Source organism: Fragaria vesca, linkage group LG2 (assembly GCF_000184155.1).
Source record: "Fragaria vesca subsp. vesca linkage group LG2, FraVesHawaii_1.0, whole genome shotgun sequence".
Taxonomy (NCBI): Eukaryota; Viridiplantae; Streptophyta; class Magnoliopsida; order Rosales; family Rosaceae; genus Fragaria; species Fragaria vesca.
In genome coordinates this window covers 19,215,197-19,227,488 of record NC_020492.1, presented here as the reverse complement: position 1 = coordinate 19,227,488, position 12,292 = coordinate 19,215,197, and the positions used below count along the sequence as shown (strand labels likewise).

Below are 12,292 nucleotides of genomic sequence, written 5' to 3'. Positions count from 1 at the left end.
GGAATAAAAAAATTAAATTTCATTAAGTCATATTGTTTAATTACTATTTATTTACAACTAAAATCATTATTCACACTTAAAAACCATTTTTTTAATTCAATAAACAATCACTGCCACGTGGCAGCAATCTCACATTTCAAACGGGTGAAAACTGCTACCTAGTCAGAGTAACCCAGGTCACTGTATTCATTCTAACCAAACGGGTGAACATGCTCTAATGTTATTTTGATTCTCCCATCAATCAACGAAAAGAGAAAGAATCCCATGTTGGAATTTATTCTCCAACACTTATTCCGTGACCCGTTAAATCCGTGACGTGTCCGTCGACCCTCCCCATACGTGTCACCCCCTCCTCTTTCGTCGCCACTATATCCCCAAAGCAATAAAACGATAGTTAATTTATAGCCATAACCGAAAATCCAAACTCGGATAAAACCCCGCAGCAAATTTAGCTCTCAATCCCGAAATAACCGTCGCACTGTAACTCAAAATCGAGAAATTTTTAGATGCTACAGGACGACGTGGCAGTATGACGTGGTCCTACATTCCAATTAAATATTGACATGTGGATTTATTATAACTAAAATTTAAATTAAGGTTTTCTATTTTTTGTGAAATGACCTTCATAGGTCTTTGTTGAGTTTGGACTAAGGTTTAGGGTTTGGGGTTAGGGTTTAGGGTTTGGGGTTAGAGTTTAGGGTTTAGGGTTTAAGGGTTAGGGTTTTGGGTCTAAGGTTTAGAGTTTAGAGTCTAGGGTTTAGAGTTTAGGGTTAAGGGTTTAAAAAGTAACAACAAACCCAAAATTGTCTTTGACAAAATAACTTATGTATTTTTTTCTTAATAAAATCTATGTGTCAATATTTGATTAAAATGTAGGATCACGTCGTACTGTCACGTGGTCCTCGCTGAAAAATTTCTCCTCAAACTCTTCTTCACTAAAATAGCCTTTTACCCAATGCACGGGAACACGATCACCAATTTGATTTACCCTAGCTATATAATACAGTTTTGTTTTGTTTATCTTTTTATTATGCTTTTTACTATAACAACCATTGTTTTTATTTGTGTCTGTTGTTTCATTAAAGGTAGTTTAGGTAAAACATAATTTAGTGAATTTCCTGAACACTTGGCTTTATAATAGTACCCAATGCACAGGAACACGATCACCTATTTGATTTACCCTAACTATATAATATAGTTTTGTGTTGTTTATCTCTTTATCTAATTTGTTTTATTTTTTATTTTGTTTTTTACTATAACAATCCTTGTTTTTATTTGTCTGTTGTTTCATTAAAGGTAGTTTAAGCAAAACATAACTTGGTGAATTTCCTGAACGTTTGGTTTTATAATAATAGAGATATATTTATGCACCTTACATTAACGACGTTATTCTCGGTGTCGTTCGACAAAATCACACGTGCAACAGCAAGAGTGGAATATGAACTTGAGCAGTTTGACCAAGGGCTGGTAGAGATCAAAAAAAGAAAGATGAAGACTTTGACAAGCACAAAAAGAATGGTAATCTCATCAATTTCTTGTTTTAGTCACCAATGTACAAAATAATCTCTCATCAAAGAATATTGAAATGATACGAACACATATACCAAACAACCAAGTGTCCTAGTTAGTTCACATCTTCAATCTATGTTGGGGACTTGGAGTGACAATGCTAGAACTAAAGCTGGGTCTTGATCTTTCACTTTCCAGAATGCTAGAATACCCAAAAGAAGATCTATAACTCAGTCCCAAGTGGCATTGGCCTATCTGGTAACTTAGGAATATCAATATCACCCTCCAACATCCTCGGTGCTTCTGAAATAGTAGGCCAAAAACCCACCATAACATGAGCACACAGAATCCCAACATTCACAAACCTCTCCATCACACTCTTTGGCCCTTCCTCCCTCAATGTCTCATCAAACACCTCCTCGACACTCCCCCGCTTTCGTATGCATCCACGCCCAATCCGTGATCAGCACAACCGAATTCAAATTCGTGCTGGAATTCGATGTGTCCGACACTTTCCTCCCACTCATGATCTCAAGAATCACAATGCCGAAGCTGTAAACATCGCTCCTCCGGAAGCTGTCCATAGAGAGCATACTCTGGCGCCAAATAACCATAAGTGCCAGCAACTCTTGTTGTCAAGTGAGTCTGCCCCACTAAACTTTGCTTGGCTAAACCAAAGTCTGCAACTTTGGCCTTCATTTCTGAATCCAATAGTATGTTAGTCCCGTTTATGTCCCTGTGATAAATAGCAGGCTTGATCCAATTGTGCAAGTAAGCAAGCCCTTTTGCAACATCAAGTATGATACTCTTTCTCTGAGGCCAACTCAATCTCCTCTTACTGCTACTCAAATGGTCACTCAAATTCCCATTTGTCATAAGATCATAAACCAAGAACCTCCTTTTCCCTTCAAAATCATCACTAGTAACACAACACCCTCTAAGCGACAGCAAATTCCTATGCCGAATCTTCCCTATGATCTCCACCTCATTCGAAAACTTCTCGTCCCCTTTCGAATCCAATGCCTCCATATCAAGAATCTGCTTCACAGCAACAAGGGTCCCATCAGCAAGTGTGCCCTTGTACACAACCCCATACCCACCTTGGCCTATCATGTTCTTCTGAGCAAACCCATTAGTGGCCTTCTCAAGACCACTTGACGAGCCACCTCTGTTTGCATCGCTTAAGACCTCCCAGTGCAGGGGGCAGGAACTGGATCATTCATGTTCTCCCAGACAGAATTGTTAAAATGCATGCGTATTTCACATACGGGTGAATGACTGACTTAATCCTTTGATGCACGCACCACCTGTACCGTGTGTGAGACGTCATAATATGAATATTGTCTTAGAAGAAAGTGAGAGAGAGAGAGAGAGAGAGAGAGAGAGAGAGAGACAGACAGAGACAGAGAGGTACATACCTTGCTCACAGCGTCAAACAAGTTTGTACAAGCTTGTCAAAACAATTTGCGAATGATTGAAGGGGGTTGGTCCAAACTTGTACAACCAAGAAGCTTTATCTTAATCTTTGGATACCGAAAGAAATCAAGATTTCTGACAAAAGGAGGGACATGAACCAAACTTGTACAGTCACTGAGATCTATCCTCTCAATGTTAGGACACCCACTGATATCAGGAAATTCAGTCAGCTGAGAGCAAGAAGGCGCATGCAAATTCTTTACATTTTGTGGTATTTTCGGGAAGACTTTAAGACTCGAGCAATCTTCCAGATACATAGTAGTAAGCTTATTAAGATTTCCAACATATGAATCAGGGATGTGCACCAATCTTGTACAATGACAGAGATCTAGAGTCTCAATATTTGGACAGCCAGAGAGATCGGGAAGTTCAGTCAGTTGACAGCAATTAGACAAATTCAAATCTCGTATATTGGGCGGTAACTCGGGACAAACTTTAAGACTCAAGCACCTTGCCAGCTGCAGACGAGAAACCTTATCAAGATATTTAAATGTTGACTTAGGGAGTTGAGCCAAACTTGAACACCGACTGAAATCTATTTCATCAATATTTGCACACTCGGAGAGATCAGGAACTTCAATCATTTGAGAGCAAGAAGACAAATCCAATTGTCGTAAATTGCGGGGTAACTCAGGAGCAGCTTTAAGACCAGAGCACCCTGCTAGTTCCAAACAAATAAGCTTTTCAAAATCTTTTAATATTGGGAGTTCAACCAAATTTGTGCACCAACAGAGATCTATTTTCTTAATATTTGGACACTGAGAGAGATCAGGAACTTCACTCAGTTGAAAGCACCTAGACAAATCTAGGGTTTGTAAACTGCTTGGTACCTCAGGAGAAGCTTTAAGACTTAAACAGTCTGCCATATTAAGAGTAGTAAGCTTGGCAAGATGTTTAAGATATCCATCAGGAAGTCGAACCAACTCCGCACAATGATTCAGATATAACTTCTTAATATTTGGACACCGAGAGAGATCGGGAACTTCAGTCAGCTTAGACCAAGACAAATCTAAGTTTTGCACATTGCATGGCATCTCCGGATAAAATTTAAGACTCGAGCAGCCTGAAAGTTTTAGAGTAGTAACCTTATCAAACTTTTTAACATACAGTTGAACCAAACCTGTACAACCGCTGAGAATTAATGTTTCAATATTTGGACACTGAGAGAAATCCGGAACTTCAATCAGGTGTTTGCACCCTTTAAGATTCAACCTCTTTAAATTCCCCAAACTCTGCAACATATTAAGTAAAACATATATTAATAACTTGGCTCCAAAACGCTGACTACATTAACTGCTTTAATAATCAAGAAGGAAAACTGATGTTACCTGGCCATTATTATTCCAAAGCTTCTTAACTTTGCCATTGGGCAGATGAAGCTCAACTAGATTGTGTGGAGAAAATTCTGATGGCAAAGATTTAGCAGGGTAGCTCTCCCAGTATAGATATCTAAGGTAGTCAGGTAAAAAGTCGAGACCTTCAGGAAGGTGCATTTTGGTGTCCACATTTGGCTGTGCATAAAATCGTAGCAACCTTAGATTGTGCATATTTTTGAAGGACTTAGGACTCAGTTGCAACTCCTGATCAATGGTAGATATGTCTGAACATATGGCTTCAAGTTTTGTAGTTCCCTAAGAATCAACAATAAAGTTCAATGAGCATACAACATAAGTAAAATATATCAAAAATAGATTCGTACAAGTAACTTTTTTTTTTACTGGTTTATAATTTTTACATATAGATATACTGTATATGTCATGTTGTCCAAAAGATTATCCATTGTGGATTAATTGGAATAATTAGTAAGACATTTTATCACTTCATAAAATCCTACTTTGATTACTTCATGTCAAACAGTCATAATGGTTAATAAATTTAAATTTGATTGCAAATGTGATGATTAAATGAAAAAAATATAGAACCAAACAATCCCACAAAATCAGGTCTAAAACATTTTAGCATATCATCACCCTAAGATCTACATGATCAGTACAATTTAACCACAATTATTGTTCTCTATTGAAATCCAAAAGTTTGAAACTTTGAGATTGATGCATGATAAATAGTATCATATATTTGGAGACTTTGTTAGAAGAAATGAGTCTTATATATGCACATAGGTAACTGAGTTTTTTTTTTTTTGGTTCTGGAGGTAACTGAGTGGTTCCTGGACTTTTGTTTTTCTAAGTTCAGAGATTGCAATTTTTTCTTCTCTACATGCAGTGCTTTAAGATCTAGCTAGAGTTAATTTGGTTGTTTTTGGGTTTCTAGGTTTCAGTTTGTTGTTTTATAAAATGTAGGTTAATCAAACTCTTGTCTATTGGGGTTTAAGGCCTAAGCCTTTTCTTTTTTAGAATGTAATGAATGAGCTATTCGAAAAAAGAAAAAGAAAAAAGGACAATGAATTAATTGAACACATACCATCTTATTTTTCAATACTTGATAGACATCCTTGGCATTCCATAACCTACTGCGCTTCCCACAGTTATGAGTGCATTGTTCACGAACAATGGACCGACCCATTTCTTGCAGCAAATCATGCATCTCTAGGTGATTATCCATGGAAATTGATATAAGAGACTTATTGATGAGAATTTGAATTCCCCTCCGTGCAGAGAACCCGTGCATTTGTAATATTCTTTCTGACTTCCCTCTCTTTTCTCCTTTAAAGAAACATGCAATATCAAGAAATATTCCCTTCTCATCCTCTTGTAATCCATTATAGCTTGGTCTCAACCTATCCTCAATTTTTTTGTTCGGAAAGTTTTGCCACCTGTTCAATTCATCTTCCCAATCTTCTCTAGTTTTGCAATCACCAAATGAGGAGCTCAAAACTGTAAGAAATAATGGTATACCTTTAGCAATCTCTACAGCTCTTACTGACAAGTCCAAACAATCTGTTTTGGAAAGGTCATCTTTGGAAGCTTTCAAATGAAAAAGCTGAAGAGCGTCATCAATCTCCAACCCCTTCATCGGGTATATATGTTCATCATCCACTCTATCTATCAGTGGTCGCTTATCTCTAGAGGTTATAATGATTCTACTTCCCCATGCAAACACAACTTGATCTCCAAGTAAAGCTTCTATTTGGCTTGAATCGTTCACATCATCTAGAACAACAAGGACCTTCGTACGGGACAACCTGCGTAAAAGATGTGACCCTATAGATAGAGAGCCAATATTTTGGCTTTCCTCCTCTAATAACTCACCGAGAAGTTTATTTCGCACATGATGTATGCCATATTTCTCTGACTCTTCTCTAACATTTGCAAGAAATGAACAAGAATCGAATTCAGAAGAGAGTCGGAGAAATACCTCATTAGCAAGGGTGGTCTTTCCTATACCACCCATTCCCCAAATGCCTATATTGCGTATCGGAACATCTTGTGCATGAATGGATAATAACAATTTAATTTGTTGAATCTGACTTTCAATCCCAAAGAGACCTCTCGAATTAGTTGACGAGTTACAATTCAATCTCTTCAAAACCTCTTTGACAATTGTCTCAACTAATGCAGACTCGGGCCTAGCATATATGGAGAACAGAAATAAGTACTTAATCAGTATGGGGTAATTATCATTAGTCTTCTGTAGATCAAATTTACCAAAAGTAGAAGCTAATAAAATAATGAAATTAAAAAGTTAAATACCTGGTATTTTTTGAATCAAACCCAGATAGATTAGCTACAGATGACAAAACTTTCCTCCAACTGAGCACTTTCTCCTTGTTGTTCACGAAACGTTCTTCATGAGCTACTAATGCACTTGCATAACTTCCCTGCTGTTTCCGTACATGTGATGGATCTATTTCATAAAATACAGGTATAACAATCTGTCCATATCTTTGCCTGCATTTCAGTATATGCACAAGCTCATCCAAGCACCAGCTAGAAGAGGCATAGTTTTCTGAAAAAACAATTATTGAAATCTTTGATTGCTCGATTGCTTCCACCAGGGCATGCTCAATTTCATCTCCTCTTTCAAGTCTATTATCCATGTAGGTATCAATTTTCTTCCGCTTTAAAGCCTCATAAAGATGGCTGGTAAATTTCTGGCGCGTGTCTAGACCTCTAAAACTAAGAAAGACATCATACTTGTCTCGAGGGAGGTAAATTTCAGCAGCAGAAGCAGAAGAAGCCATATTAGTAACCTGCTAATCCATATTCATATAGAAGAATGCAGTTAGTGCTCCTATTCAATTATTGGTTGTACACAGATATACAATATAGGAAAGAGGCAGTACCACACAATGGGACTCTGATCTAAGGGAATCTCCAAGTCAGTATTTATTACCTCTTGGGAGTTCAGCAAGGACTAGCATGCAAGGTAGAAACAAGTAGTAATTTGAAGAGAGATCTATTGCTTGATCAGGAAGCAGCTAGCAAGAGATTGAACTTGCAGGGAAGCATATCAGAGGTCAATTGCAGTTTCAGGGAAATGATATCCTTAAACCAAGATATATCTTTTCTGCTGCACATGCATCAGTTGAATCTGTCTCAAAATTCATGAGATTGCTCTTTTTTTATGTAAGCGCTTATCCCTACACTTTCCATCCACTAAAACATCAGTCAAGTCTTTCTAACACCGACTTAATATTAAAACAATACTTGAAGCTCATATTAAAGCTATTTGTGGTCACCAAAGTCGTCAGTTAAAAAAAAAAAAACAATCTCCTAAATAGGCTTGCTTCTTGCACTAATTAATCAATCATCTTGGCATCTTCTCACCAGCTACTAGTCAATTAGTCAGTCTCCCAACATGATTCAAAGTTGGAGATTGATTGAACATTAATTAATTTCCCCCCACAATTGTTCTTAGAGCTACCAAGACTTTGTCTCAGAAGAAACAAATCATGGATAGAGGCAAACCATGAATAACTCAATAAAGCATCTTGCTCACACCACAAGACAAAAATAGAGAAAATAGGAAGAAAATAGCAAATAAAAAATACCAATAAAAACGAATGTGGTGTTTAGGCATCAATGCATCATCCTATGGAGGGTTTTATCAGCTTTGTTCTCTTTCTTCTAGGCAATTCTAGTTCCCATTATGCTCAACAAACATGTATGCGGATTGCAAACTGCAAAGAATATATCATAATAAAATATTTCTACAAAAACTTGCAGTGGTTTTCTTCTGCTATCATGCTTCAATGTACCTCTGAAATTATAATTTGGGGTACTTTAGATAACTAGTTTTAAAGTATGATGAATGTTTATATGATCAAGTACACCTACAATGTAGATTCTAAAGTATTGGGGCTGCAATTTTCATTAGTATAGAGCATGACACCTGATTAACAACTTCACAAACCAATAGGATAATCTGCATGGTGATCTTGCTTTGCCTTAAGGGATTTCCTTCCATAAACACCATATTGGAGCCAAATATTATCTTCATGCTCTAGAACATCGTACTACATCAACTACACCCATATTAACCTCCCAACCGTCTCTATCATCTCTGCCAGTGAGAGAAGGCGCTTCTTAAGCTCATGACAGACTGTTAGCTTTCACACTGTAATTATGACCCATCTTTACTTCATCTATCTCACAGAATATCTCTTGCATCATTGCCTATGTATATATCTCGATCAGCTCACAAACTCTGATCACTTTGTTAGCAAATGAATAAGTTAATGCTTTATTAGTTTCTCCACAGTCGAGCAAGCTAGTGAAGAAGATATTGGAGTTGCAGGTCTTTGAATTGGGTGCAACACCTTTGTAATTCATATCCCCTAAGACCCTGTATATAAATTCTTGAACGGAAAGCGCCAGTCAAGGCATAATACAGGTCAACTTGATTCCACTCCTTTTGATTGAAAGAACCAATCAACATCTTCCATCCTATTTAGATCCCGTATGGCCATATGTATGCAACAAAATGCTATAAATTAAAGATGCAGGCAATGCAACCACTAGCTTCCACTCCACCCTCCCCCCCTTGCAAAGACAATTAACCTTGATGCCCTATGTCACTATATCAGGATTACAACCAGCATCAATCCTTTGTTTTAAAGCCCTCCCTTGCATACTTCCTCATAATAATGATGCTAAATTTGATCTATAGTCACCATCCTTTGGTCCCTCATCGTGGATCACAAGCACTCACATGAATGATCTGCTACAGCATTATCTTTGCCTCAGACTCGATCAACCATGGTAAGCCTGCACTGTACTCAGTACACTACCCCATTTGATCCTGGATCTCACTATACATCTTCTACTCTTCCAAATGAAATTCTGATCTGACTTTGGTCGATGGCTGTATCAACAACAAAACGCAAATACTCCAGAGCCGTAGCAGCGATGATTAACGCAATTTTTAGTATTGATTCTATTGAACACTAAAATGAATGAAAGGAGATATGTATATGCACAAACATAAAGTTAATGATCCTTGTTTAAAGTTTCATTCTTGAAATTAGCTGGTGATCCTTCTTTAGTTTATGAACAATGAGCAATTCGATCAATTCCTTGGTAACCATTTCTCAATAACCCACCCAATTATAAGTTCCTAAATACATACAAATCTAGAAAGCAAGGACAATAGAGTGACAAAGCAAACGTACTGTAGACGGCGACGTCTTCGGCGGAGAACACGACGCAAGGTGCAGCTGTGTCTCTCCACTTTCCGGGTCCTTTTGCTTCTCAAAAGACTGATCATGCAGGGCCCGGGCTATATTTATGTACCTTACCTTATTAACGACGTTATTCTTGGTGTCGTTCGACAAAATCACACGTGCAACAGCAAGAGTGGGAACATGAACCGCCAACATTTGAGCAGTTTGACTAAAAGGGTTGGTAGAAATCAAAGAAAGATGGAGACTTTGACTAGCAAAAAAAGAAAAGAAGGGTAATTTCATCATAGTTGTTTTTTTAGTCACCAATGTACAAAAGAATCTCTCAGCTAAGAAGTTTGGTACAAACACACGTACCAAACTACCAAGTGTCCTAGTTAGTTCACATCTTCAATCTATGTTGAGGACTTGGGAGTTACAATGCTAGAACTAAATCTGGGTCTTGATCTATCAATTTCCTGAATGCTAGAATACCCAAAAGAAGATCTATAAGACTCAGTGCCAAGTGGCATTGGCCTATCTGGTAACTTAGGAATATCAATATCACCCTCCAACATCCTCAGTGCTTCTGAAATAGTAGGCCTAAAAGCCACCATAACATGAGCACACAGAATCCCAACATTCACAAACCTCTCCATGACACTCTTTGGCCCTTCCTCCCTCAATGTCTCATCAAAAACCTCCTCCACACTCCCCGCTTTCGTATGCATCCACGCCCAATCCGTGATCAAAACAACTGAATTCAAATTCGTGCTGGAATTCGATGTGTCCAGCACTTTCCTCCCACTCATGATCTCAAGAACCACAATGCCGAAGCTGTAAACGTCGCTCTTCTCCGTAAGCTGTCCATAGAGAGCATACTCTGGTGCCAAATAACCGTAAGTGCCTGCCACTCTTGTTGTCAAGTGAGTCTGCCCTGCTAAACTTTGCTTGGCCAAACCGAAGTCTGCAACTTTGGCCTTCATTTCCGTGTCCAAGAGTATGTTAGTCCCCTTTATATCCCTGTGATAAATAGCAGGCTTGATCCCATTGTGCAAGTAAGCAAGCCCTTTTGCAACATCAAGTATGATACTCTTTCTCTGAGGCCAACTCAATCTCCTCTTACTGCTACCCAAATGGTCACTCAAATTCCCATTCGTCATAAAATCATAAACCAAGAACCTCCTTTTCCCTTTAAAATCATCACTAGTAACACAACACCCTCTAAGCGACAGCAAATTCCTATGTCGAATCTTCCCTATGATCTCCACCTCATTTGAAAACTCCTCATCCCCTTTCGAATCCAAAGCCTCCATATCAAGAATCTGCTTCACAGCAACAAGAGTCCCATCAGCTAATGTGCCCTTGTACACAACCCCATACCCTCCTTGGCCTAGCATGTTCTTCTGAGCAAACCCATCAGTTGCCTTCTCAAGCTCTGATATCCCAAACCACTTTGCACCAGAATTAGGCAACAAACTAAGCCTAAAGCTACTCACATACTCTTCATGCCTAGCATTCTGCCTCCCTTTCATCTCATGCCTCCTGTACATGACTATAACCCCAACAGAAAGTAAAATCCCAACAATACCCCCCAAGACCCCAAATACCCATTTCAGCAGAGTCTTCTTGCTCACCTGACTACTACTCCCACTCTTGTTAGCTGAGCTGGACAGCGGCAGTCCCAGAATACACGCCGCGGTTCTCGGATCCTCCGGGCCCAACTCATTCACTACCCCCGCAGCGTAAAGCACGGCGAAATAGAAGCACTTGGTGTTGTTGGGACCCAGCCCGCTGAGCTGGTTGTTCACATCCATGCCTGCATCTAAGCAAGAGCTACACCTGGTGAGTCCCTGGAGATCTCCTTTACATGACGTGTCTATAGCGCTGATGGGTCCCACTTTGTCGGTCCAGTCGTCGACGGTGAGGATGCCGGCGCAGCTGGCGGAGTTGGCGACGAACTGGTTGGCGTTTTGGAAGCAGAGGGGGACGAGGGTGGAGTTGAGGGAGAGGGAGGAGAGGTTGGATTGGAAGTCGGAGAGGCAGGCGGCGGAGACGGTGGAGTTGGGGAGCTGGAAGGTGGAGGTTTGCTTGAGGTGTTGGGAGAGGCCGATGCCGAAGAGGCTGAGAAGGGTTTGGCAGCAGTGTGTGCCGTTTGGGGCGAGGCAGAGGGAGGTGTCCCATGGGAAGGTGGTGACGTAGCTCAGATCTATGGGGCATGATGATGAAGCAGCTGCAACTGTGTTGAGTGTGATGGAGATGAGGAAGATGAGGGAGGAGGAGAATGTGAAGGGTTTGGTGCTGCACATCTTGGTTGATGTGCTTGTTTGTGTGAAAATGGTGTTGGACAATTTTGGATGAGGGATTATAGAGTTTGAGTTTGGGCAGTGAAAAGGTTCAACCTTGGCTGCTAGATCGGTCAAGAATCAAACGTGCACGTTTTTGTTTAGGATTTTCTTATTTCGGTAAGCTGTGTTTTGTTAATCAAGTTTAGTGGTTAAGCAACTGCAAAAAAGGTTCCGGTTCCCACTTACGAACAAGAATCAAAGTCATAAACTATTGTTTCTGGCATGTGGAGTTCAATAAACTAGTGTTTGACACTTCAAATGAGATTAGTATTTTACAAGTCGTGGATTAAATTAGCTCTCTGTTCTTGTTCTTCCTAGGAAAAGTCGTTTACTTTGTATAGGAAACTGAGTGTGACAACTTGAGGACTGGAACATTGTTTAGGATTTGTTTATTGACATA

At 39.4% G+C, this 12,292-nt stretch overlaps 2 protein-coding genes across 2 annotated transcripts; both read right to left on the bottom strand.

Moving 5' to 3' along the window:
- Window positions 1–2,040: 2,040 nt before the first annotated feature.
- Window positions 2,041–7,162, bottom strand: LOC101307176 (TMV resistance protein N-like). Its single transcript, XM_004292669.1, has 5 exons — window positions 6,636–7,162; window positions 5,407–6,511; window positions 4,314–4,616; window positions 3,043–4,217; window positions 2,041–2,719 (listed from the first exon to the last, which is right to left on the bottom strand). Exons 1-5 carry the CDS (start codon window positions 7,124–7,126, stop codon window positions 2,041–2,043), a joined length of 3,753 nt encoding a protein of 1,250 aa, XP_004292717.1. The 5' UTR covers window positions 7,127–7,162.
- A 2,730-nt stretch (window positions 7,163–9,892) lies between these two features.
- LOC101306885 (probable receptor-like protein kinase At1g11050-like) lies at window positions 9,893–11,853 on the bottom strand. Its single transcript, XM_004292668.1, has one exon. It carries the CDS (start codon window positions 11,851–11,853, stop codon window positions 9,961–9,963), a length of 1,893 nt encoding a protein of 630 aa, XP_004292716.1. The 3' UTR covers window positions 9,893–9,960.
- Between the last annotated feature and the right edge of the window lie 439 nt (window positions 11,854–12,292).